The 27,154-nt window shown below is 37.7% G+C and overlaps 1 protein-coding gene across 2 annotated transcripts in view; it reads left to right on the plus strand.

The window, feature by feature from the left end:
- Nucleotides 1-3,612: 3,612 nt before the first annotated feature.
- The window catches only part of TMEM156 (transmembrane protein 156), a 47,544-nt gene continuing 24,002 nt past the window's right edge, over nucleotides 3,613-27,154 (plus strand). For both annotated transcript variants that reach the window (XM_032853306.1, XM_032853313.1), the window contains exons 1-2: nucleotides 3,613-3,841; nucleotides 26,729-26,995. In XM_032853306.1, coding sequence (XP_032709197.1) covers nucleotides 3,754-3,841; nucleotides 26,729-26,995 — 355 coding nt within the window. In that variant the 5' untranslated portion in view covers nucleotides 3,613-3,753. The remainder of the gene's footprint in view (nucleotides 3,842-26,728; nucleotides 26,996-27,154) is intronic.

Raw genomic sequence — 27,154 nt, forward strand, 5'->3', positions numbered from 1 at the left:
TGATCTCAGGATTGTGAGATTCATTTCCTCCCTCCCTTGCTCTCTCTCTCTCAAATAAATAAATAAATTGTTAAAAAACTGTATCTAGCACACAAGGTACAATTATTATTAGGGTTTTCGCCTTCATTAGAGGTATGATCACATTAAAGTACTTTGAGAGCCTGAGTCTATGATATGAAGTATAAGACTTAGGGAAGTTAAACACTAATGTAATAACACCCTTTTGTGTTTTAGTTGTATTAATTTCTTACTTCTTCATTGAGGTAGGAGAGAGAAGTCCACAATGCACGGGTAATAGCAGATTTGTACTCATGTTCTTAGATTCTCCCTTTATAATCTAATATCTATGAAGAAGCTTTGGAAATTATAAAACAAAACTATGGAGCTGTGGTCCTTTACCATTAGTATTAACTCTCTAACAATTTATTAGAAGGTCAGATGTTTCCATTGTTAAAAAGATGACCAGGCTTCTTAGTTTGTTATTATGCATTGCAGGCAGCCAAAATCAGGCTGCAAGTAAATTTTGTATTTAAGAGTAAACTGCTTGGGGGCACCTGGGCGGTTTCAATCTGTTAAGTGTCTGCCTTCGGCTCAGACCATGATCCCAGGGATAGAGCCCTGCATCTGCCTCCCTGATCAGCAGGAAGCCTGCTTCTCCCTCTCCCACTCCCCCACTTCTGTTCCCTCTCTCTCTGGCTCTCTCTCTCTGTCAAATAGATAAATAAAATCTTAATTTTAAAAAAAAGTAAACTCCTTGGTGAGATATAAATTATTATGACTACAATGAGGAAGAATTGTGTTTGATATTATAATTATATTATTGTAAATATTATATTTATATTTAATATTACAAATACAATGAGGAAGAATTGTGTTTCTTAACATAAACCTTTTAAGTCCATAATCTACCATATTTTATATTCTGTCACAAATAGTTAAGGAGAAAAAAACCCACCCTATACAAAAAGAAATGGAATATGACAACCTGAGGGAATTGTTTGCAACATATGTGGCAAGGGATACATATTCCCAGTAGAGAAAAAGGCCTATAAAGCAACAACAAGGATACAAATATTCCAGTAAGAGACATGAACAGCCAATTTATAAGAAATTCAAATTGCCAGCAAATATGAAAAATGTTTAGACTTGCCAGCAATCAGAGAAATGAGTATTAAAACAAGTGCTTTCCCTTCCTTTTCAAATGGACAAAAGTTGAGAGAATAAAATGGCCAATGTTGACATTTGTGACATGGGCATTCTCATACACTCTTGGTTGAGTCTATATTGACTCACTTCTTCTGGGAGATAGTTGTTTATATGAATTAAGAACTCCAAAAACCTTTGTACTGTTTGTCTTTGTAATTCTATGCCATAAATCAGACTCACACAAAGATTTATATAAATGAATATTCACATTGTAGTGCTACATAAACAAATATTTTTAAAGGACACAATTGGAGTACCATTAAATGAATTATCTAAGGACCATTAAAAATCTACTGAAGTCTTTAGAAATAAGTTATTCTGCAGAGTTTTCATGTTCAGTTGATTGAAAGGGGATGGTACAATTAAAAGAAGAACAAAAGGAAGGAGAACACCGATGGAAGGGGAGAATATTCCTGAAATATCTCAGGGTGTATCATATTTCTCATAATTTGCTCGATCAGACATGACACACTGGTGTCCAGCAAGTGGATTATAGGCCAGATATGAGATCCTGACTCCCCCACATCCTCAGAGCAGTGAGGCACTGCCCTGGTTGGTCTCTTGACATCCACCATTTGCACAGCTCCAGAGAAGCCCACGGAGCTTACTAGGGAAGTTTGTCTTCCAGGTGCTCAAGAATAAAACCACCTGTCTGACGCCATGTTATGGGGGAGGGGTGAGGAAGGAAGAAGGAGGTCTGCAAGAACACTACCACAAAGAAAACTCACAAACCCATAAAATCTGAGATGAACAAGAGAATTAATCAATGAACCAAAGCATTGTTGTTCATAAAAAAGGACAGATACTCACAAAACTAATTTCAGTGAAATCAAATTAAAGCGGAAAAATTAAAAAGTGGTTTAGCTACCTTTTTATTTTTGTTTTTTTTTAAAATATTTTATTTATTTATTTGACACAGAGAGAGAGATCACAAGCAGGCAGAAAGAGGAGCAGAGGCAGGCTCCATGCTGAGCAGAGAGCCTTATGCAGGGCTCGATCCCAGGACCCTGAGATTATGACCTGAGCCAAAGGCAGAGGCTTAACCCACTGAGCCACCCGGACATCCCTAGCTGCCCTTTTAAAGAAAATTGATCAAGGAATTAAACTAAATGAGTGGTGGAACATCAAGCTAATCTTTTCTTGATCAATTTCTTCTCCATTAGTAAAATTATGATTGGAATGTTTGTATTTGTAAATAAAAATCAGGGAATCAAAACAGGGTCAAGGGGGGAGTAGGAAGTCCACTGTCACTTAGTGACACCAACAAGATAGGAAAGAATTAAAAGACAGGGTCTCTTACCCCTTTCCACCAGCATCTTTACTGAAGACCCTGCTGGACATATGACATGACATGTCTCAGTCCAATACCTGTGCAGGCAATGACTCTCATCAATTCCTCCCTTCCTTGGAATGATCCTTGATGCTGTTCATAAAATAAGCCTAATGTTTGAAGTTCTAGTTCCATTTTGACTGTTCTTAGATTCAGTTTCTAAGGTCTCTTAACCCACAATTCCCATCTGTCAATCAAATCCCCACACCCAATCCGAAGGCGAGACAGTTAATTTGTACTCACAACATAGGCACAGCGGCACTTTTGTTCCCTGCCTCCTACTCCCCAGTCATCCATCGTTTCATAAAGCCCAGGGTTGGGTCAGTAGGAACAGATAGGATGAATGGAAACAAACAGATGGGGTGATGGAGGTACCAGAGGGAATGACCAGGTAGAAAATGATTGGAGATATTCCCTACCTTTTTTTTTTAAAACTAGAAAACAAAAACAATGGAATAAAAGTATTTGTTTGCACATATTCTTTCTTCACCCTGAACTTCCCCTACTCTTCATTTATATTCTAAGACGAAGTCGTTTACTTCACTGGGATTATCATAATGAAAGATCATTTTTTGAAACGGGAATGGACAGTGTGGGTTCGGGAACAATGATCACGCTGTTTATAGGCATAATAATAATGAGTCCCATTCCACGGCTTTATACAAGGTAGTAAAGTAGAATTGAAATTTTGGTTTATCCTTACATTTATCTTTATATTTGTACTGTTTACAGTCTAATGGACACACTCTTTTCCTGAACACCAGAATCCAGTTCAGCCTGGCATTTAAAAGGGGCCAACAATCATTTAACAAGTAAATGAGTAACTGGACATGACTGACCTTCATCGTTTGTTTTTGGCGTGTATATTGTGGGTTTATATTTACTCCTACAGACTGGTAAACGTAGGAAAATAGCTTCAATTCTGGATGAGGACAAGACCCCTTTGCTTCTTGAGATTTTTTTTTTTTTTAATATTTCTTGTTTAGAAGATAGTTTGAAAGTGTCTTACTTCTTAGTAGTTTTCATATTAGAAAGTGACTCAAAATGAAGACGTCTCTGTTCAAACCCTCTTTTTTTTTTTTTCAAGTCTTACCCAAAAGGAAGTGAGTATGAAGTAAATTGCATAAACTTAAAGTACTGCAGAGATGAAACCCAAAGCAGGAAGAGACATGCCACCCATGTCCTGGACAGGAACACACCGTGTCATGTGAAGAGACATGACAAAAACAGCCCTCTTTAAATTACTTTTGGCAATAGTGATTGCGTTCATTTTACTTTTGCCCGAATATTTTAAGACACCGAAAGGTGAGTATATCATTATAATTTATTTTTTCTTTTTCTAATTTTTTAAAAATCATGATAGCTAATGGTCATCGGAAAGGTCTTTTTTTAGATACATACTGCATGGGCTGAAGGTCTACGTCTAAAAAGTTACGCAAATGAGATTGTAATGTTAATTGACTCTTACAGAGCACAGTAACCTTATTCCCAGCACTAAATTATTGTGGCACATGATTATGAGATGAAAAATGAAGAGATGTCTTTAATATCTGGAGTCTAGATTTTAAACATCAAGTTTACATTAATCTTCTCACATGATTTTGCTCTTTGAAGTTATTTCCTGCAAAACAGTTCTAAGTATGCTTTTAGCTTCTGGAATGATTTTTATAAAGCAAGTGATATTTATTATGTTAAAAATGCTTGATTTCCATCCATCACAGCCATTTCACACAAGTAACTCACTGCTGTCTTTTGAAAAATAAGAGTATTCAAAATAGAATTAAAATGAGATGGGTGCAAATTTCAAAAGGTGTGCGTGTTTGTGGATTTGTTACTAGAGTAAAAAGGAACAAAATAAACTCTGTGGATAATTCAGGGGCTTGTGTATGTTTGTTGAAACCTAGGATAAGGAAATAAATAAATGTAAATTTCAGCTGTTTATATAGGTCAGTAAGAGATTTGGAAATATATTAATGTGACTGTTTCGGTGGTAAATATGTTCCCTAGCATTTAATCAGGAGAAAAAAAGAAATTGCTGTCTTCTATCATCAAAGGTATATGAATTTGTTCAAGATCAGCAAAAAGCTTCCATTTGATGGCTGGCTGTGATGATTATTGTTGCATATACGTGACGCTAAGTGGCCAGATAACAATATTTTTAAAATAAACACCAAGTGCAATTTTGTGAAAAATTGAATTTTTCACATTTTTCTTGGTTTTCTGGAGTTATGTTGCTTAGGTGAAACAACCGTAACATGTAGTTTTAATTCTTGATTCCACATAGTGAAAATAGAAAGAGAAGAGTTAGAATTGGAATGGAGATAACATATTTCGATTTTTAAGCTTTTTGTGGTGGGGAGTAAGCTCATTTAATAGTTAATCTAACGTAGGCCATAAAGATCGACCTTGACCTCCAAAAAACTAGGTTCAGCTAATGAAAACTAAGTAATCAGCCTAAAAAAGATTTCTTAAACTGCTAACTATTGGTTAGTGTTTTATGAGAACTGGTGAACGCCAGAGCATGTTAAAAGTTTTTCTTTTTTGAGCAGATGCCTTGACGGTAATCAGCCATCAATGATTTCATCTTCTTACTTTCAAGATGATTACATCAGCTCTCAATACTCCCTATATTGTCTCCTCAGACTAAAAATAGCCATTTGTCTTTTCCTGGCCCTAGAACAGCATAGGTATTTTCTTGGACTCTTTGAGGGGGATGGATTTATTTGGGAATTTTGTTTCAAAGGAACCCTCCCTGGGGCCAACAAACAAAAATGTTTGAAAAAAACCATCATCTTAATCCCAATGTCATTTTGTGGTAGGAGGAATTTTGCACAGAGCTACCATTAAGGAAAGGTTGATTACTGGGCAAAATATTTTACACATGCAATAGTGCAATAATACTACTTTATATTTTTTAATGGCTTGTGGGTCACCGGGAACAAGTTCATATAGCCTCATTTTGTATAGTCTAATATAGACTTGACTAAGGTCACATAATTGCTTCTCTTTTTTCAGTAATTTTTTTATCACAATTACAGTTGCCTCATGAAACTTGACGACTTGTCAACTAACATATTTCATAAAATACCTTGTAATTTATTTAGATGATAAGCTACGAGTGTTCAGGAAGTGCTAAAATTAACCTTGAGACTCTCCTGTATAGTTTTACTCCCCCCATCAGTTACTTGTGGGGTTTTTTCCCCATTTTTTCTTATATTCTATTCACTTCAATTTATAAGATAAATATTGTAAAATGATTTTTACTTATAAATTATTCACTGATACCACGTCGTTCAGACATCAAATGAATTCAGAAGGAATCTTAATGAGGAATAATGTATTCACGAAGTTTAATAGATTTGATTTCAAAATAATAAACCCTCTGAAGGCCCAAGTTAAAAATAGAGAACCGTGTTTGATCCTTTTTCATCAAGAATGTATCCGAGTCTCTGAATAATCATTACTCAGAATATTCAATTATCATAATTACACAGTATAATATCTCTAGTCTAACTTTACTGAGGAAGAGGAACTTCTTCAGCAGTGTTTTGGACTTTTAATGAGTTTGCATTGAGCACATGTACCGGCAAGAGAAACTATTTTAATACTTTCAGTTTACTTGAAAGGCAGCTTATACTGAGAGCCAATAGTTGGTGTCATGAATTGATATACTTATGTTGCATGTAGATAATGGAGCTAGAAAAAGGAATGGATATATTTTGATTCAGAGCTCCTTGCAATTAAGGGAGCCTGGATTGACCCCAAACAAAAGACCTCACCAAACTTTTCTTGGACTTGCAGTGTTAAGAGAGCAAGATCTGGTTAACAGATAGAAATCTGGGGGTGCCTGGGTGGCTCAGTGGTTAAGCATCTGCCTTTGGCTCAGGTCATGATCCTAGGGTCCTGGGATCGAGCCCCACATCGGGCTCCCTGCTCAGAGGGAAGCCTGCTTCTCTCTCTCCCACTTCGCCTGCTTACGTTCCCTCTCTTGCTGTCTCTCTCTGTGTGTCAAATAAATAAATAATTTTTTTTAAAAAAGGGGGCTCTCACGGATTATTTATTTATTTATTTATACTTACAAGTAACGTTTACCTGTGCTCGCTTCGGCAGGTGTACTGAAATGGGAATGAATAGCCAGGAACCCGGGGCTACAAAAAACGAAAGGCAATTCTTCCTTCAAGTTTTCAGTCAAGGGGATGCCTGGCTGGTAAATAATTAAAATCATTACTAAAACAGCAATGTAGAAGAGGTGTGATGGGGACATAAAGTTGCTTCCAGGCCTGTCTGGGGAGGATGTTTCTTCCCTTTTTTGTTGCAAAGAGGAATCACTGTCAGAATTCTAGGCATCAGCTAATATTCCTCCTTAACCTGCTTGCAGAAGCACTTTCTAAGAGAAGCGATTATTACTAATTTTCAGATAAAACGTACTCATCTCAATATCTCAGACAATCTTGAAACCAGAAACTGTAGTGAGTTATACAAGTGTCTTACTGACTGTCCGTGGCAATGCGAGACAGGGGTAGCAGCCATAAACACACCTGAAACCTAATTTTATCTAGCTGTTCGACTTCCTCACTTACATTTAAGACCCAAACTAACATAAACTGTGTTTACCAGCTTTCATTTCCCCCTTGCATTGCACACTTTCTGAGGGAAATGGTAGTATGAGGGGCAGTGAACTTCAAGAAAACAATGGATAAAGGAACTTGACTTATGGACTATAGGATAAACCCTGAAGTATACTAAGCTCTGTACACCTTAACTTACGTCTGTATGATAAAGAACAGTTTTATCAAGGATCGCTGCAATCCATTTGCCTGAAAGGGTTATCTTCCTTCTTAAAAATGGCACGTTATTTCCCTCTTATTGACTGGCTCATTAGAAAGTCCATCAGTGATGGCCGCCTCTGCTGGTGGCCCTGGGGTGCCCCTGTCCCTGGGTTAGTATTTATGGCTTCCAAAAGGCCATTCTGAGAAGACTGAGGAGGAGCTGGAGGAGGAGGACTAGGAACTAGACGAGACCCTGTCCGAGAGACTGTGGGGGCTGACAGAGATGTTCCCAGAGAGGGTCCCATCCACAGCTGGAGCCACTTTGGATCTCTCCCTCTTTGTGGCTCAGAAAATGTGCAGGTTTTCCAGGGCAGCCATGTGGAATGGGACCACTTCCTTCACCTCCTGGTTCTTCTGTCTTTGAGACTGAGAAGCCTTGTACAAGGGCAACAGCAGCAAGAACTGCGACAGCAGCAGATACTTCTAGGGTCTAACCCAGGGCTCTCAGGAGGAACACAGGGGCTCTCCCTTCACTTCCTGGAAAGATCTAGACGGCAACTGCTCTATGACTGGGCTTAGTGGGACAAGTTTGAAAATTCAGTAGTGTTGGAACTAATTATTTGGATTTTTTTTTTTTAACTTTGGCATATTATCTATCTAAACCTGATGGGGAGAAGGGACATGCCCACAATATGAAATAGTAATGCGTTGCAGCTGGGGTGTAAAGCAGCCGCTGTGAATTTCTATGCCAGAAAGGAGGGAGGGCCGGGCAGCGGTTTCAACCATAGGATGGGGACTGTGGAGGACAGAAGAGGAGCTTATTCCCGCTGCTCATTTTGGCTATGAGAGACCTGTGTGTCTGTCTTAAAAAGAAAAAAGTTAAGTGCTCACTTTTTATATTTAAATACTAAAAATGATTCCAATTGAGAAAAGAAAAAAAAAAAGAAAAAGCAAGTCAATCAGTAATCCCCAATAAGGTCTGAGAAAGAGACTAATGGGTATTAAATTTTTTTTTTTAAGATTTTATTTATTCATTTGACAGACAGAGATCACAAGTAGGCAGAGATGCAGGTAGAGAGAGGGGGGAAGCAGGCTCCCTGCATAGCAGAAAACCCGATTCGGGCCTCGATCCCAGGATCCCGAGACCATGACCTGAGCTGAAGGCAGAGGCTTAACCCACTGAGCCACCCAGGTACCCCAGGTATTAAATTTTTTTAAAGAGATTTATTTATTTATTTATTTATTTGGCGGTGGGGAGAGAGAGAGCACGCACACATACAGGCAGAGAGAGAAAGAATCTTAAGTAGACTCCGTGCCGAATGTGGAGCCTGCTGCAGGGCTCGATATCATGACCCCGAGATCCTGACCTGAGCCAAAATCAAGAGTCAGGTGCTTAACCGACTGGGCCACCCAGGTGCTCCTAAAAATTTTTTTTAAAACATAATGAACACTTACACATATATGAGGTACTATACCAAGTGCTTTGACTTATCACTCATTTTGACACATTAAATATGTCAACCTCTTCATGGTGAAGCATCATTCTCAAGAGAGACTTTCCAGAAAATATTCAGAAAAGGAATAAAACTAGATGGATAGATTTACTTCGTTGTAACATTTTATTTTTTATGGGATTTTCTGAATCTTTGTAACATGAAAATGGCTACTAATCAACACAGCCTGTTTACATGTATAGTTCATACATTAGGTGCTGGCAAAAAAAAAAAAAAAAAAAAAAAGATACTGCTGAGGATACTATTTTCCACTGTTTTGGCTGAACTGGTTTTCTTCTCTTCTCTATTAGGTTCTATACCCACCCTAGCTTGAGATGCTTTCTACCAGCTTGTCTCACTGCATTGGTAGATAAATGCTCTCTCTGTATATCTTTTCTGTTTTTATAGAAAAAACAACTTTCTTTAAAACAGTAATGTGGTAATATATCTTACCCCTCTATACTTCTCTTTTTCCATATATACTTCTTTTTTCCATAGTACTTATACCCTATATAACTTGCTTATTTATTGTGTGTACTTTTTGTTGTCCAATTTCTCCAAGTAGAATGTAAGCACGATGAAAATGAGGTTTTTGTTTATGTTGGTCATGTTTTAAGCGCTTAAAACAGAAGTTGTCACATTAGGAGGCACTCACTGAGTATTTGTTGATTGAGGGAATTTTCTGAGTCATATTCTACAGGAAACAAAAAGGAAACACTCTGAAAGGAAGCACTTCTTAGCTGACCCTTATAACCGTCTTCTGATTTAGGCTGACCAGGCATTGTCATCCCCACCTTATATTTTTGAAACAAACTTCTACTGCACACCGAGAATTTTTAGGGTCCTGGGATTGAGCCCTGCCTCTAGATCCTTGCTCAGTGGGGAGACTGCTTATCTCTCTGCCGCTCCCCTACTCGTGCTCTCTCTCTCTCTCACTCTCTCTAGTTCCCCCCCCCAAAGTAAATAAACAAAATCTTAAAAAAAAAATGGTCTTTGCCACATGTTCTGTGAATAAATCCATATCCTGTCCAGACTCCCCTATTCCTTATCTGGTTAACATCATGGATATATCATTCATTTGCAACATGATATACTTTTACCCTTTCCCTTCAATTACTGAACCCCAAATAGAAATAAAATTATTTGTTTTTGCTATTGAGATTGATACTTTGTGAGTCTATGGTAGTTGCTAAAGAGGAGACTTTGACCAAAGGAAAACAATGTATGTTAACAATATCTCTGTAAATTAGGCACCTAAGCCATAGGCTTTTTTCTCTCTTGGCAGCTAATCTATTTTTATTGCTGAATTATGATACAAAATATCCAATAATGATAAAAGATACACAGAAACCATTGGCTGTGTTATGTTTAGTTTGGCAATTTTTTTTAAAGGCACAAGTTACAATAAAATACAAAGATCTTAAGTGTTCAATTTTATAAATTTTGACAATTGTCCACACCTCTGTAATTACAGCACCATATAAAATACTGATTTTCCTACTCCCAGAAGATTCCCTTTGCTCTTTTCTGTCAATCTCCTCCTCTCCCTAAGGCAACTTTGTGACCTATGTCACCATAGTTTTGTTTTATCCCTTCTTATTTTTTATATGGATGGATTCATCATACAGTGTCTATTTTTGGTCTAGCTTTTTAGCATAATGTTTTGGGGATTCACCCATGTTATGAAGTATATCAGTAGCTCCTTTCTATTTATCACTAAATGGTCCCTTATACAAATATGTCACATTTGTCCCTTTGGCCACTGGGTTGTTTCCAGATTTTGGTCATTATAAATATGCTGCTATGAACATTCTTGTACAACTCTTTGTGTGAAAATATGGTTTCATTTCTATCTGGTAACTGTCATGTAGTAGAATAGCTTAGTTTTATAAGACACCACCAAATGCATTGCCAAAGTAGTTGTTTCTAGTGGTAAAAATTTCTCATTTTCTTTTCTTCAGTTTACATTTCATATACTTAAGCAGTAACACTTAGAATATGTAATGTCTGAAATAATCCATGCTTCTTCCCAAAGTTCCTTGACAACTCATTAACAGAGAAATAGCCTAGATATTGGGAAAATATGACTTGACATACCATAGTTTCTGGAACACCTAGTGCTTGTCAAACAATGAAGGTTTTATTGTAAATTCTCCCTTATTTTTGAAGGTTAACAGAGAGTTGAAACTTCTGTTCTTGCTGTCATATCTTGAAAAACACTTTTGGCACGAAACATCTACAAATGTGAGATAAAACATTAAAGACAACAACAACAAAATACATAGTTGAAGTACTAAGAAAGTAAGAAAACTTCTCAAAGGTGGAAAATGATTAGAAATTATGAATCCAGATTGGTAAACAAGAGTGAACAGGTTGGTGACCCGAGGAACATCTACCAATTCCTAGTGGCCCAGAGTCTCTGTTTCATGGGTCACACACTGGGGGACAGAAGCCGAAGCTTAAGGCTGGGACACAAAATGTGACATGTTCTGTGAAGAAGTAATGAGTAATCTGGGGAAAAAACTTGCCTGGCTGTGAGGAAGTTTGTCTGTCTCCATCCGGGCCCTGGAAAGAGCCAGGAAAAAATTGCCCTTGAGAGTTTGTGGACTTGAACTGGGCCGTAACTTGGCTATTAATGTTTATGGCCTATGACATGTGACAAGCCCAATCCAAGAATTAATTTTTGTTTTTGTTTTCTTGGATAAATTTGACATATGACTTTTTACTTTTTTTAAAAAAGATTTTATTTATTTATTTGACACGGAGATAGAGAGAGGGAGAGAAAGAGAGAGAGAGAGAGAGAGAGAGAGATCACAAGCAGGCAGAGAGGCAGTCAGAGGGAGAAGGAGAAGCAGGTTCCCCGCTGAGCAGAGAGCTCGACTTGGGGCTCAATCCCAAGACCCTGAGATCATGGCTTGAGCCAAAGGCAGTCTTTTTTTTTTTTTTTTAAAGATTTTGTTTATTTATTTGACAGGGAGAGTGAGCACAGGCAGATAGAGTGGCAGGCAGAGGCAGAGGGAGAAGCAGGCTCCCTGCTGAGCAAGGAGCCCAATGTAAGACTCGATCCCAGGAGGCTGGGATCATGACCTGAGCCAAAGGCAGCTGCTTAACCCACTGAGCCACCCAGGCGCCCCTTCTGCCTACTTTTTTTATTGGATTATTCATTTTTGGAGTGTTGAGTTTTAATTTCATTAAATGTTTTCTTCACTTGGCAGAAGCTTTTTATTTGGATGAAGTCCCAACAATTTCTTTTTGCTCTTGTTTCCCTTGCCTCAGGAGACACATCTAGAAAGAAACTGCTATGATTGATGTCAAAGAGGTTACCGCCTCTAGGACTTTTATGGTCTCATGCCCCACACATAGGTCTTTAATCCATTTGTGTATGGTATAAAAAAGTGGTCCATCTTCACTTTTAGCATGTTGCCATCCAGTTTTCCCAACACCACTTGTTGAAGAGCCTTTTTCCCATTGGATATTCCTTCCTGTTGTGTCAAAGATAAACTGACCGTATAGTTGTGGGTTCATTTCTGGGTTTTCTATTCTGTTCCATGGATCTATGGGTCTGTTTTTGTGCCAGTATCATACTGTTTGATCACTACAACTTGTTTTGTAATATGACTTGAAGTCTGGAATTGTGATGCCCCCAGCTTTGTTTTCCTTTTTCAAGGTTGCTTTGGTTATTTGGGGTCTTTATTTTGGGGTCTACAAATTTTAGGATTGTTTGTTCTAATTCTGTGAAAAATGCTGTTGGTATTTAAATAGGGACTGCATTACATATGTAGATTACTTTGGATAGGACAGACATTTTAGCAATATTTGTTCTTCTAATTTATGAGCATGAAATGTCTTGTGTGTCATTTCTTTGTGTCATCTTCAATTACTTTCATCAGTTTTCAGAGTACAGCTCTTACACCTCTTGGGTTTGTTTATCCCTAGGTATCTTACTGTTTCTGGTGCAATTGTAAGTGGGGTTGATTCCTTAATTTCTCTTTCTGCTGCTTAATTGGTGTATATCCTGCAACTTTATTTTATTTCAACTCAATTTTATTGGGCTGATATTTTATTTCAACTCAATTTGCTGAACTGTTCCAGCAGTTTTTTTGGAGTCTTTCAGGTTTTTTGTACATAGTATTGTGTCCTCTGCAAATAGTGGAAATTTTATTTTTTCTTTACTAATGTGAGTGCCTTTTATTTCTTTTTGTTGTCTGATTGCTGAGGCTAGGACTTTCAGCAGTATGTTGAATAAAAGTGGTGAGAGTGGACATCTTTCTCAGGTTCCTGAAAGCCTCTCAGGTTTTCTCCATAAGGGATGATGTTAGCTGTGGGTTCTTTTGTATATGCCTTTATTATATTGAGGTATGTTCCCTCCAAACCTACTTTGTGGAGGGTTTTTATCATGAATAGGTATTGTACTTTGTCAGATGCTTTTTCTGCATCTACTGAAATGATCATATGGTTCTTATCCTTTCTCTTATTATTGACATATATCACATCGATTAATTTGAGAATATTGAACCACCCTCGCAACCCAGGAATAATCCCACTTGATCGTGGTGATTTTTAAAAATGTACTATTGAATGTCGTTTGCTAGTGTTTTATTGAGAATTTTTGCATCCACATTCATCAGGGATATTGGCTTATAGTGGTCTTTTTTAGAGGAGTCTTAATCTGGTTAGAGTATCAGGGTAATGCTGGCCTTGTAGAATGAATTTAGAAGCTTTCCTTCCTTTTTTATTTTCTGGAATAGTTGGAGAAGAATGGGTATTAACTTTTCCTTAAATGTTTGGTAGAATTCACCTGTGAAGCCAGCTGGCCCTGGACTTTTATTTGTTGGAATTTTTTTGATTATTGATTCAACTTCTTTACTCGTTATCAATCAGTTCAAGTTTTTCTATTTCCTCCTGTTTCAGTTTTGGTAATTTATGTGTTTCCTGGAATTTATTAATTCCTTCTAGGTTGTCCGATTTGTTGGCATATAGTTTTTCATAATATTCGCTTATAATTGTTTGTATTTCTGTGGTGTTGGTTGTTATTTCTCCTCTCTCATTTGTGATTTTATTTTTAAAAGGCTTTATATATTTATTTGACAGAGAGAGACACAGCAAGAGAAGGAACACAAACAGGGGGATTGGGAGAGGGAGAAGCAGGCTCCCTGCTGAGCAAGGAGCCCGATGCAGGTCTCAATCCCAGGACCCTGGGATCATGACCTGAGCCAAAGGCAGATGCTTAACAACTGAACCACCCAGGCACCCATCATCTGTGACGTTTTATTTGGGTCCTTTCTCCTTTCTTTTTGATAAGTCTGGCTTGGATAAGAACAGAACAATAATCTGTTCCATTGTTTTTTTAGTTTCTAGATCATTTATCTCTGTCCTAATCTTTACCATTTCCCTCCACCTGGCCTTTGTTTGTTGTTCTTTTTGTAGCTTCTTTAGGTGTAAGGTTAAGTAGTTTATTCGAGATTTTTCTTGATTCCTAAAGTAGGCCCGTATTGCTATATACTTCCCTCTTAGGACTGCTTGTGCTGTATCCCAAAGGTTTGGGACCATTTATTTTCATTTTTATTTGTTTTTGTGTCTTTTGAAAATTTATTCTTTGTTTTCTTTTTTTAATTTAAATTTTGGTTAATTAACACAGGGCAATATTAGTTGCTGGAGTAGAATTCAGGGATTCATCATTTACATACAACACCCAGTGCTCACTAATAGATTTCTTCTTTGATTTCCTGGTTGGCCCATTCATTGTTAAGTAGCATTTTGCTTAACCTCCATGTATTCGTGGTCTTTCCAAGTTTTTTCTTTTGGTTGACTTCTAGTTTCATAGCATTGTGATGAGAAAAGAGGCCTGGTATGATTTCAATCCTTTTGTATTTGTTGATGTCTGTTTGGTGACCCACTATGTGATCTATTCTGGAGAATGTTCCATGTGCACTTGAAAAGAATGTACACTCTTGTTTTTGGGATGGAATTCTCTGAATATATCTGTTCAATCCATCTGGCCCAGTGTGTCATTTAAAGCCATTGTTTCTTTGTCCATTTTCCGTTTAGATAATCCGTCCATTGATGTAAGTGGGACGTTAAAATTCACTACCATTACTGTATTATTACTGATTGTTCCTTTAAGTTTGTTATTAACTGTTTTATATATTTGGACACTCCCATGTTGAATGCATATTCACTATTGTTAGATCTTTTTGTTGGATAGTCCCCTTCATTACAATATAGTGCTCTTCTTTACTCTTGTTACAAGCCTTTGTTTTAAAGTCTAGTTTGTCCAATATAAGTATTGCTACTCCAGCTTTCTTTTGACATCCATTTGCATAAGAAATGTTTCTCCATCTCCCTTACTTGCCATCTGCAGGTGTCTTCCGGTCTAAAATGAGTCTCTTGTAGGCACCATATAGATGGGTCTTGGTTTTTTTTTTAGTCCATTCTGACACCGTATGTCTTTTGACTGGAGTGTTTGACGTCTATTTGCATGACAAATGTTTCTCCATCCCCCTCACTTTCAATCTGTAGGTGTCCTAAGGTCTAAAATAAGTCTCGTGGGTGGTTCAGTTGTTAAGCATCTGCCTTCAGCTCAGGTCATGGTCCCAGGTCCTGAGATCGAGCCCTGCATAGGGCTCCCTGTTCAGTGGGGAGTCTGCTTTTCTTTCTCACTCTCCCTTTCTTAAATAAATAAACAAAATAAATAAATAAAATGAATCTCTTATGGGCAGCATATAGATGGGTCTTTTTGTTTGTTTATTCATTCTGACAGCCTGTCTTTTGATTGGAGCATTTAGTCCATTTACATTCAAAGTAATTATTGATAGATATGTATTTATTGCCATTTTATTACTTGTTTTGTTGTTGATACTGGAGATTTTCTCTGATCCTTTCTTGTCACTTTTCATCTCCTTTGCACTCCAAGAGTCCTCTTTAATGTCTCTTGCAGGGCTGGTTTAGTGGGCACAAACTCCCTTAGCTTTTTCTATCTGGGAACCTATCTCTCCTTTTTATTTTGAACGATAGCTTTGCTGGCTAGAGTGTTCTTGGCTTCAGGTTTTTTCTATTCAGCACTTTGAGTATGTGCCACTCCCTTCTGGCTTGCCAGGTTTATGTTGAGAAATCTCTAGCTAGCCGTATGGATCTTCTCTTGTAAATTAAGGACTCCTTCTGTCTTGCTGCCCCCCCCTTTTTTTTTTTTTAAAGATTTTATTATTTATTTGACAGAGAGAGAGATCACAAGTAGGCAGAGAGGCAGGCAGAGAGAGAGGGGAAAGCAGACTCCCTCCTGAGCAGAGAGCCCGATGTGGGCCTCAACCCCAGGACCCTGAGATCATGACTTGAGCAGAAGGCAGAGGCTTAACCCACTGAGCCACCCAGGTGCCCTGTCTTGCTGCTTTTAAGATTGTTTCTTTATTACTATATTTTGCAAATTTAATTATAATATGTCTTGGTGTTGGCCTGCTCTTGTTAGTTTTAAAAATTTTATTTATTTATTTGAGAGAGAGAGAGAGAGTGCATGCATGAGTTGGGGTGGGGAGGGGGTCAGCAAAAGAGGGAAAAGCAGACTCATGGGGCTCGATTCCAGGACCCTGAGATTATAGCCTGAGCCAAAGGCAATGGTTAGTCTACTGAGCCCCCTAGGCTCCCCTCTTTTGTTGATTCTGATGGGAGTTCTCTGTGCCCTTGGATCTGGATGTCTGTTTTCTTCCCTAGATTAGGGAAGTTTTCAGCTATTATTTCCTCCAATAAATTTTCTGTCCCTCTTTCTCTCTCTTTTTCTCTCGCAACTCATGTAATATGAATTTTATTATGTTTGATGGAGTCATTGAGTTCTCTTAAGTCTATTCTCTGTTGCATAAGTTGTCTTTTTCTCTTTTGTTCAACTTCATTATTTTCCATAATTTTGTTTTCTAGGTCACTAATTCATTCCTCTGCTTCCTCCAGCCTGCTGCTCATTGCATCAAGCCTGTTTCTAATCTTGTTTATTGCATTCTTCATCTCTGATTGATTCTTTCTTAATTCTTTCATCTCTGTGGTAAGGGTCTCACTGATGTCTTCCATTTTTTAAAAAAAGATTTTATTTATTTATTTGACAGAGAGAGATCACAAGTAGGCAGAGAGGCAGGCGGAGAGAGAGGGAGAAGCAGGCTCCCTGCTGAGCAGAGAGCCCAATGTGGGGCTTGATCCCAGGACCCTGGAACATGACCTGAGCCGAAGGCAGAGGCTTAACCCACTGAGCCACCCAGGCGCCTCTAAAATAAATCTTTTTTTTTTTTTTTCAAGATTTTATTTATTTAACAGAGATAACAAGTAGGCAGAGAGGCAGGCAGAGAGAGGAGGAAGCAGGCTCCCCGCTAAGCAGAGAGCCCAATGTGGGGTTCAATCCCAGAACCCTGAGATCATGACCTGTGCTGAGGGCAGAGGCTTAACCCTCTGAGCCACCCAGGTGCCCCTTCTATTTTTTTTCTCAAGCTCAATGAGTATTCTTATGATTGTTGCTTTAAATTCTCCATCAGCCATGTTATTCATATCTGTTTCACTTAGTTCTCTTGCTGTGGCCTTATCTTGTTCTTTCATTTGGGATAAATTCCTCCATCTAGGCATTTTGTCCAAGTCTCTGCGTTCTTCTGTGTTTTAAAAACCAGTATGTTTCCTGCTCCTGGAGATAATGGCTATATGAATAAGAGGTTATATAGTGTCCAGGGCCTGGTCCTTCAGGGAGTGTCTCTGATGTGCACTGCATACACCCTGCTGTTGTGTTTTGGTTGCTCTATTCTTCAGGCGAGTGATCTTTAGAGGCTCTCTTTACCTGCTATGGGCAGTGTTTTGCCCTTGGCCTGAATGTGGTGAATTTTAACCAGTGTTCTGATCTGCTTGTGAAACGAGACCTGATATCACTTCCACCGGAACTGAGACCCGGCAGAACTCGCAGGTCAGGAGATGTGGTGTGAGTAGGAGTTTGTGCTGGTCTTCCCAGTGAAGGGCTCACTGAGCTGGGACTGAGGCAAGCTTGACTGAGAAGGGCAGTCTGGCCAGAGAGCAGGTGTATGGGACTTGGTGTAAGCAAGTTAGGCAGCTAGTGTCAGTAATGTGTTGCCTCCTGCTGGTGGCTCTGTGTCTATGCTGAGGGGCTGGGAAGGGAAATGGCACCAGCCAGCTCCTTTGTTCCCCGAGAGGAGTCTTCATGAAGATTGCCTCTCAGGGACATGCTCTGAGAAGAGCAAATAATCTCCCCACTCGGTGCCCCAGGCACTCTTCAGACTGCTGTTTCCATGCCATTTGCTCCCTCCATGCCGCTCCAAGAATGTTTGCCTGGCTTCCTTCCAGGAGCAGGGCAATGTCCTCCAGGGTCTAGCTCAGTCAAGCCTCCTGGCATTTCAAACTCTAGGCTTTAAGCCCTCCTGGTTGCAAGAACTCATGAAATTAGCCCCTCTCATTTTCCAAGCCCATCACTTTAGCGAATCATTCTCCTTGAACATTCCCCTGTGTGCTCCTCTCTCTCTTGCTCTTCTCTATGACCACGGCTTCCTCCCCTCCACAGCATCCATGATCCATTTCTCCCCTAAGCCATGTCTCTGCTTCTTCTCTCCCTTTAGTCATGGAGTTTGTTCTGTCAGTCTTCAGGTTGATTTCTGGGGTCATAGGATGATCTGATACTTATCTAGTTGTGTTCATGGGATGAGATGAGCCTAGAGTCCCCCTACTCTGCTCTCATTTTCCCTCTCTTCCATTTGACATTTTTAGATTTCACATATAAATTATATCATACAGTAATTATCTTTCTCTATCTTATCTTGCTTAGTATAATGTGTTCAAGTGCATCCATGTTGTTACAAATAGCAGGATATTCTAGGATATTCTGCTTTCTCATAAGTGAGTAATAGTTCATTGTGTATATGTAATACATCTTCTTTATTCATTCACCCATTGATGTGCACTTGTGTTGTTTCCATACCTCGGCTATTGTGTATAATACTGTGACAAACATGGGAGTGCAGATATCTCTGTGAGTTCCTGTTTTCATTTCCTTTGGGTATCTTCCATAAAGTGGAATTGCTGAATGATATAGTCTATTTTTAATTTTTTGAGGATCCTCCACATTGTTTTCCACAGTGGATGGACAACTTTACATGCCAACAGTATATAAAGGTTTCCTTATTTTTAAAAAAACCATACCAAGAAATCTAATTTAAAGTGGTTTTGAGATAATGTGTTATTAGACACCAAGCAGAGGTAAGCACCAATCCTCTCTGGGGGAAAATGTCTTCAAACCAGAACTCAAATAATTTCCTGAACAAAATTCTAAAGAACATGAGCTACTACCAGAAATCATAAAACACAAAGACTTAACAGATGAGAATCAACAGAGACAAAAAAGCAGAATCAGATCTTTAAAGAATTCAGATAAGGGTTATGAGATATAAAATATAAAGTAAGTATTTAGTTTGTTTCAATAAAAATAGTATCAAAATATATGAGTAAGAAATAAGACTATTAAAAATAATCAGGCAGGTTTACAGATCATTATATTGTGCACTGGAAACCAATATGACACTGTGTTTAACTATACTGGAATTTAAAATTAAATTAACCTAAATTTAAAAAATATAATCAGGCAGGGATGCCTGGGTGGCTCATTTGGTTAAGTGTCTGTCTTCAACTCAGGTCATGTTCCCAGGGTCCTGGGGTTGAGTCCCACACTGGGCCTCCTGCACAGCTGGGAGCCTACTTCTCCCTTTCCCTCTGCTTGCCACGTCCCACCCCCAACTCGTGCTCTCTCACTCTCTCTGTCAAATACATAAATAAAATCTTTAAAAAAATATGTAATCAGGTAAATTTGAAAAAGAATCAACTCAAAATTCTAATTATGAAAATATAATAACATAAAGTAGAAACACAAGGAATAGAATAAACAGATCAGACACAATTGAAAGTGAGTTAATGAATGGGAATATAGATCTGAATAAATTAATGAGAACACAGCACAGAAAGTCAGAGAAGGAGAAAATATGAAACAGAGGTTAAGAGACATAGAGAACAAAGGGAGAGATCTCTAACTGAAGCTACCAAAGGAAAGAAGAGACAGAATGGGCAAAAGGCAATGTTTGAAGAGAATGTGACTGAGAATTCTACAAAAGTGATGCAACACATAAATCTTCAGATTCAGGAAACCCAACAAGTCCCAAACAGAATAAATATGAAATTCCATAGAACATGAAAACTAAAGAGCTCTTAAGAATAACTAGAGATAATGACTGATTGTCTTCAAAGGAACAAGAATTAGCCTGGAAGCTCATTTCTTGTAAACAACAATGAAATTCAGAGGCCAGTGGAATAATGTCTGCAAAGTACTGAGGTAAAATTAATGTCAAGCTGGAAATAGTGAGGTGTACATCTTCACATGAGCAGGAACAGTGGGATTACAACCAGCAAATCTTCAGTGAAGGAATTTATAGAGATTTATCTTCAGGAGAAAAACTGTGATCCTAGAAGGGAGGCCAGAGATGCAAGAAATAGCAGGGAAAAGACCCTCAATAATTAAAAGCATGTGGGTTTATCTAAATGAATCTTGAAAATATTAACTGCATACGGTAAAAATAACTACTAATTTGTGTGCCAGTGAAAAAACAAGAGAGAACTAAAATGCTGTATAAAAATAGCATTCCTTTCAGGAGCTGTAGGTGAGAATCCATTTTGTTGTCGTTTCCAGCTTCTGGAATCTGCCTGCATGCCCCAGTTTGTGTCTTCCTTCCAACTTCAAAGCCAGCGATGGCCTGTTGAGTCTTTGTACATTGTGTTACCTGACACACATTCTTTTGCCTCCCTCTTCTGCATTTGTGATTATATTAGGCCCTTGGACAATCTAAGATAATTTCCCTATTAAAAAAATTTAAAAAGATTTATTTATTTATTTTAGAGAGAGGAGGGAGGGATGGAGGGAGAAGGAGAGAAAATCCTTAAGCAGACTCCCCAGTGAGCGTGGAACCTGACAGGGGGCCCAACCCCAGGACCCTGAGATCAGGACCTGAGCCGAAATCAAGAGTGGGACACTTAACAAACTGAGCTCTCCAGACATCCTGATAATTTCCCTATTTTAAGATAAGTACATTGGCTACCTTCATTCCATCTCCTGCCTTAATTTCTCTTTGGCGTGTAATGTAACATATTCACAGGTTTTGGAAACTAGGATGTGGAGATTTTTAGGAGACCATTATTCTGTCTATTAAAATTGAATAATCAAAAAATGAGCAGGCACAAGTAAGTAATGTTAAGACTGGAAGAGGATATCGTAGAAATTTAAAATGTAATAGAGATTATTATGAATTAACTTTAAGTCAATAAATCTAAAACATTAAGGACATATTTATAGGAAAATATAACTTACCCAAACCTACTTAGGAAAAAATGGAAAACTGAAGAGTTGTACAACAATTAAAGAAATTGAGCCCATGGTTTATATGCCCTGAAAGAAACACGAGGCTTCAATAATTTTAGATGCATGTTCTGCCAAACTTTCAAGAAATAGACTAAATAGATAAATGCAATTTTATAATAAACCCTTTTAGAAGACAGAAACATGGGAGTATTGGGACACCTGGGTGGCTCAGTTGTTTAAGTGTCTGCCTTTGGCTCAGGTCATTATCTCTCGGTCTGGAGGTCAAGTTCTTTGTCAGGCTCCCTGCTTAGCTCTCTTTTCTCCCTGCTTATGCTCTCTCTTGTTACCTCTGCCACTATCTCTGTCTCTCTAAAATAAATAAATGAAATCCTTAAAAAAAAAAAAGAAATGAAAATATTTTCCAGTTTATTTTTTTATTTTTTATTTTTTATTTTTTTAAATTTTATTTATTTGACAGACAGAGGTCACAATATGGTCACAACTTCTTAAAATTTGAAACAGAAAACTTAAAGAATTCCTAAACAGTAATAAGAAAAAGACGAACAGGGCTCCTTGGTGGCTCAGTTGGTTAGACGTCTGCCCTTGGTTTGGGTCATGATCTCGGGGCTCTGGGATCAAGCCCTGCATCTGGCTCTCTGCTCAGTGGGGAGTCCGCTTCTCCCTCTCTCACTTTCAAAAAAATACAATCTTAAAAAAAGACAACCTAACAGAAAAAATGGAAAAGTAGAAAAAAAAGAAGAAAATACACCTTTAAACCATGATAAGATTCTGTTTAATGCTTACTAAACTGGCAAAACTTGAAAAGCCTTGGCCAAGCTGTATGTCAGTGGGAACTTCCATACATCACACATTAGAGTATTAATTGGTATAGTCACTTCAGATAATGATTTGACATTTTTCTAGAAAAATCAAAGATGCACATTCTGAATACCTAGCAATTTTACTCAGTGTGTATACCAGAGAAACTTCTGTATTTTTGTGCCAGCAGATACATTCATGAATATTCATAGTAGCATTATTCAAAAATGAAATTTTTTGAGATAAAAATTACATATAATAAAATACTCTCATTTTAAGTGTTTAGTTCAAGGTTTGACAAATGTTTACACCAATGTAATTAGTACAAAAATCAAGATATACAATCTTCCAACACCCCCCCCTTCCCCTTGCAAAGGTCCCTCTTTCTCCTCTGCAGAAGAATGCTTCTCCCACTGTCAATATATCCTAGGATTTCATATAGACGGAATAACAAACTATGTAATCGCTTGTATCTGGTTTCCTTTCCTTTCTTAACGCACTTGAGATTCATTTTGTACATGTTGTTGTTTGGATCAGTATTTTCTTTCTGAGTAGCATGCTATTATATAGATATGTCAGGAATTGCTTTAATTTTTTAAAAAAATTATTTATTTGGGGCGCCTGGGTGGCTCAGTGGGTTGAGGCCCCTGCCTTCAGCTCAGGTCATGACCCAGGGTCCTGGGATCAAGCCCCGCATCGGGCTCTCTGCTCCACGGGGAGCCTGCTTCCTCCTTTCTCTCTGCCTGACTCTGCCTACTTGTGATCTCTCTCTGTCAAATAAATAAATAAAATATTAAAAAAAATTATTTATTTGAGAGAGAGAGAGAACACATACAAGAGAGTATGAACAGGGTGAGGGCCAGAGGGAGAGGGAGAAGCAGGCTCCCCACTGAGCAGGGAGCCCAAGGTAGGGCTCCATCCTCAGACCCCAGGATCATGACCTTAGTCGAAGGCAGATGCTTAACCTACTGAGCCACCCAGGCTCCCCAGGAATTGCTTTAATATCCACTAGTTGTTGGGCTTTTGGATTGTTTCCAGTTCTTGGCTATTACAAATAAAAAAACTGCTGTAAAAATTCATGTACAGGTATTTTGATTTTTCTTCTTAAATTCTTAGTAGAATTATTGGGTCATATACTAAGCATATAGTTAACATATGAGAGATGTAAATCTGTTTTCCAAAGTGGTTGCTCTGTTTTTTGTTCCTACCAACAATGGATGAGGGCTATAGTTCATAGCAGCATTATTCATGTTGCAAAGTAGCAAAAATAGAAACAACCCAAATGTTTACTGTCAGAAGAATGAATAAATTGTAGTATAGTCATTCAAAAGAATATCAGAGATAATAAAATTAACCATAGCTATATGTAGCAACACAACTAAAACATATTAAAAATAGCAACTTACAGATGAATACATAAAGTATATCTCTATATACATGTACATATATACACACATGTCTAAAATGTGCTAAATGAAACAATGTTATTTAGGAAAATATACATTTTGCCAAGACTCTAAGATAAAACAAAGGAGTGATAAACACAAAATTCATGCTAGTGGTTAATCTCTGGGAAAGGATTATGTAGGAATAGGGAGGGATAGGGTGTTTCAAAAATATTGGTAATATTGATATTCTAAAGATGTATGATAGATACATGGTGTTTATTATTATTATTTTTTAAAAGTTTACTTATTTACTTGAGAGAGAGAGCAAGAGGGAGAAAGTGAGAGAGAGAGAGAGAGAGAGAGAGAGAGAAGCAGACTCCCCACTGTGACCCCAGCCAAAGGCAGGCCCTCAACCAACTGAGCCACCCAGCCATCCCTATCTTTATTATTCTTTAACTGGCACCAACCTTTTACAAACACTTATTGATGATAAAGTTTTATAACAAAAATTAAAAAAGAAAATAAAGATAGTTGTTTCTTTAGCCTTATTCTCTGGTTTTCTGAAAAAAAAAAAAAAAAAGATTGACTTGAGCATTTGTCCTGTACTGTAATATATTTTCCTGATTCTATTTAGTGTTCTATATACTTATGCTGAGAGATTGCAGTCATAGTACTGGAATAATTCTGGAATGCATTTCTATCTATGGGAGTAAGAATTTAGGTGTCTGACTCCTAGCAATAAAAATGGCAGTAATTAAACTCATATATCCTTGTTTATGGAGACGAGAATATAGCCCACCTGATAACAAAAATGATTGAATAGAATTCACTATTTCTTCAGATTATACGAGAGAAGGATATCTTCTATTTATTTCCTTTCTGACTGAATTATTTAAAACCAAAGTTTAAAAACCTTCATAAAATGACCTCGCAGTCAAATATAAAGGATGTATCATTAATTCTAGAAAGCCTGGCTGGTCACTTATTGGATAAGAGGACTGTAATATATATAGCAAAAATTTTTCTATTTCCCTATCTTGGTTGTATCATAGGACTATAAGGTCAAGAAATAGAAAATTTTGTAAGATGAAAAATGCCAGTGAGTAAAATAGAAACATGGCAGGAAGTGTTTTTGTATGTTTTGGTAGTATAAAAAACCCAAAGATTATAGAGTTCCATCAGATGGTACATTTCTATCTCCTTCCTGGGACCTTCTTACTGAGCATAGTTGTTTTAAAAGTTAATTACAATTTGGTCCCAACTTTGCTTATAAATATATTAAGACATAAAATATAGATTTGAATAAAATACCATTTTCTCCCCTGAAAAACCTTTATAGCAACTCAAGTATGAAATGTTTATAGCTGGAAATCACAAGTGAATTATTGCAGAAACAACTTCAAAGGTAGAGGTTGGTAATAAGCCTCTAATTTTCTTTTTTTTTTTTTTTAAGATTTTATTTATTTGACAGACAGAGATCACAAGTAGGCAGAGAGACAGGCAGAGAGAGAGAGAGGAGGAAGCAGGCACCCTGCTGAGCAGAGAGCCTGATGTGGGGCTTGATCCCAGGATCCTGGGATCATGTCCCGAACCGAAGACAGAGGCTTCAACCCACTGAGCCACCCACGTGCCCCAGGCCTCTAATTTTCTTAAATAATAAAAATATAATCATCAGCAATGAGACACTTATGGTATTACTATTAAAGTACAAATTCTGCAAACAAAAAATTCTTTAATATCAATCAATTGCCTGTTTTTTCTCTTAAGATTGAACTAAGTTCTATGAATAAGAGTAATCATTGTAAGAACTAAAATGATTCTTTTGTTGTGTTCCACATTATTTAGAAAAATTAAAAACAATTATTTTGCCCTATATGATTACACAAGAAATGGTAAAGAAAGCCACATAAAGGTACAGTTGAGCATGTGAGTTATTTTTTCATACTAGCAGATGACTGTTAGACTAGGGATACCTGAAAGAGGTTACCTATTCCTTAAATGATCATTACTGCTAAATAGAGATTCTCCATTTTTTATACAGTGAGTTTTAATTACTCATGTGAATTGAACCACAGATAATCCTACCCTAAATGAAGTTTGAATTTTTAATTTTCATTTTGGAATATGCTTTGAATGTTTTAAAGAAGATTTATTTATTTATTTGAGAGAGGGAGAGCATGTGCATGAGTGGTGGGAGGGGCAGAGGGAGAGACTCTTCAAGCAGACTCTGTGCTGAGTGTGGAGCCCAAAGTGGGGCTTGATCCCATGACCTGTGAAATCGTGACCTGAGCCAAAACCAAGAGTCAGTCGCTTAACTGACTGAGCCACTCACATGTCCCTATAGGTTTGAATTTTAAATAATATACACTTGTACAAATTTCAGAAGTGTTCTCATATGTACGATACCACTTGATGCTACTATGAAGTTAGCAGGATCTAGAGTTACTGCCTCTATTTTGCTGATGAGAAAATGAGACTTAATGGAGATTAAGTTAATTATCCAAGTGTCTTGCCTAAGGACAGGTATAGCACTGGAGTCCTTGTCTTTTATTTTGAAGGTGGTGTTCTTCCTTTTGTATCCTCATTTCCATGTCTGATGTTTGTCTTCAGACAAAAATAAAAATTATGATGTTACCCTGTTCAATTTCATCTTTGGAGAACCAGATAAGTTGAATAATGACTGCCCAAAGATATCCTGGGCTAAAGCCTGGAAATTGTACATGTTATCTTACAAGGAAAAAAGGTCTCTACAGGTGTGATTAACTTCAGGATCCTGAGATGGGGAAAGACTTCTGCATTACCCAGGTGGAACCTAAATCCACTTGCAGGTGTCCTGTCTAAGAGGCTTATAAGAGAGAGGCAGAGGGCAATGACACAGACAGAAGAGTAGACGTCAGAGACACAGGAGAGAAGGTAACATTAACCAGAAAGAGACTGGAGTGAGGTAGCCACAAGCCAAGGAATGCCAACAGCCACCAAAAGTTGGAAGAGGGTCAAGGAACAGAGGCTTCCCTGGAGCCTTCAAAGGGTTGGTGGTCATGCAAACATGTAGGTTTCAGACCAGTAAAATTGGTGTTGAACTTCTGGCCTCTAGAGCTTTTCCAGGAGATAATGGTTAAAATGTTAAGGGTTTCCAAGAATGTCTCTAGTTCTCTTCTATGAAAATTATCAGGGAATGTGTACAAATCTTTGAAAGAAATATTTAAATAAAGTAAATGTTGATTCGTATAAAAAAGTCTTGTCACTGACAAGCTGAAATATACTGTATCCATCTAAGAAAAACTGGGAACTTACTGTGTATTTATTTGAATGATAAAACCTGAGAATTTCATAGTCAATATCTTTTTCCTTTACAGGAAATGTATTGGAGCTCTCATGTCTGGAAGTATGTTTACAACCTAGTTTCAACTATTCACTCCGCTCTTTGAATTTTTCTTTTGTGACTTTTCTGAAACCAGTAAGAGAAACGCAGACTATTATGGGACTCTTTCTAAATCATTCCAACTTTCAAAACTTCACCAGGATTTGCCAAGGCTTCACAAGTGAATTTAAAATGTGCTCATGTTTGGCTTGTGAGTCCAAAAAAAGCATGGATTTTATTTTTCAGGAACAAACATCAAAAGGTAACTATAAAATGGTAATAAAGTTTATCAAGAATAAATTATCTTAGTCTGTTAAAAAAGGAATAATATATTCCCATTTAAAAGCCAATGGTATCAGAACACTCAACAAATGTGGCTTTTGATATGTGGCTTGTGATCTGTAGTGCTTTGGGTTATTAC

Source organism: Lontra canadensis, unplaced genomic scaffold (assembly GCF_010015895.1).
Source record: "Lontra canadensis isolate GAN:19392208 unplaced genomic scaffold, GSC_riverotter_1.0 scaffold1, whole genome shotgun sequence".
NCBI classification, from domain to species: Eukaryota; Metazoa; Chordata; class Mammalia; order Carnivora; family Mustelidae; genus Lontra; species Lontra canadensis.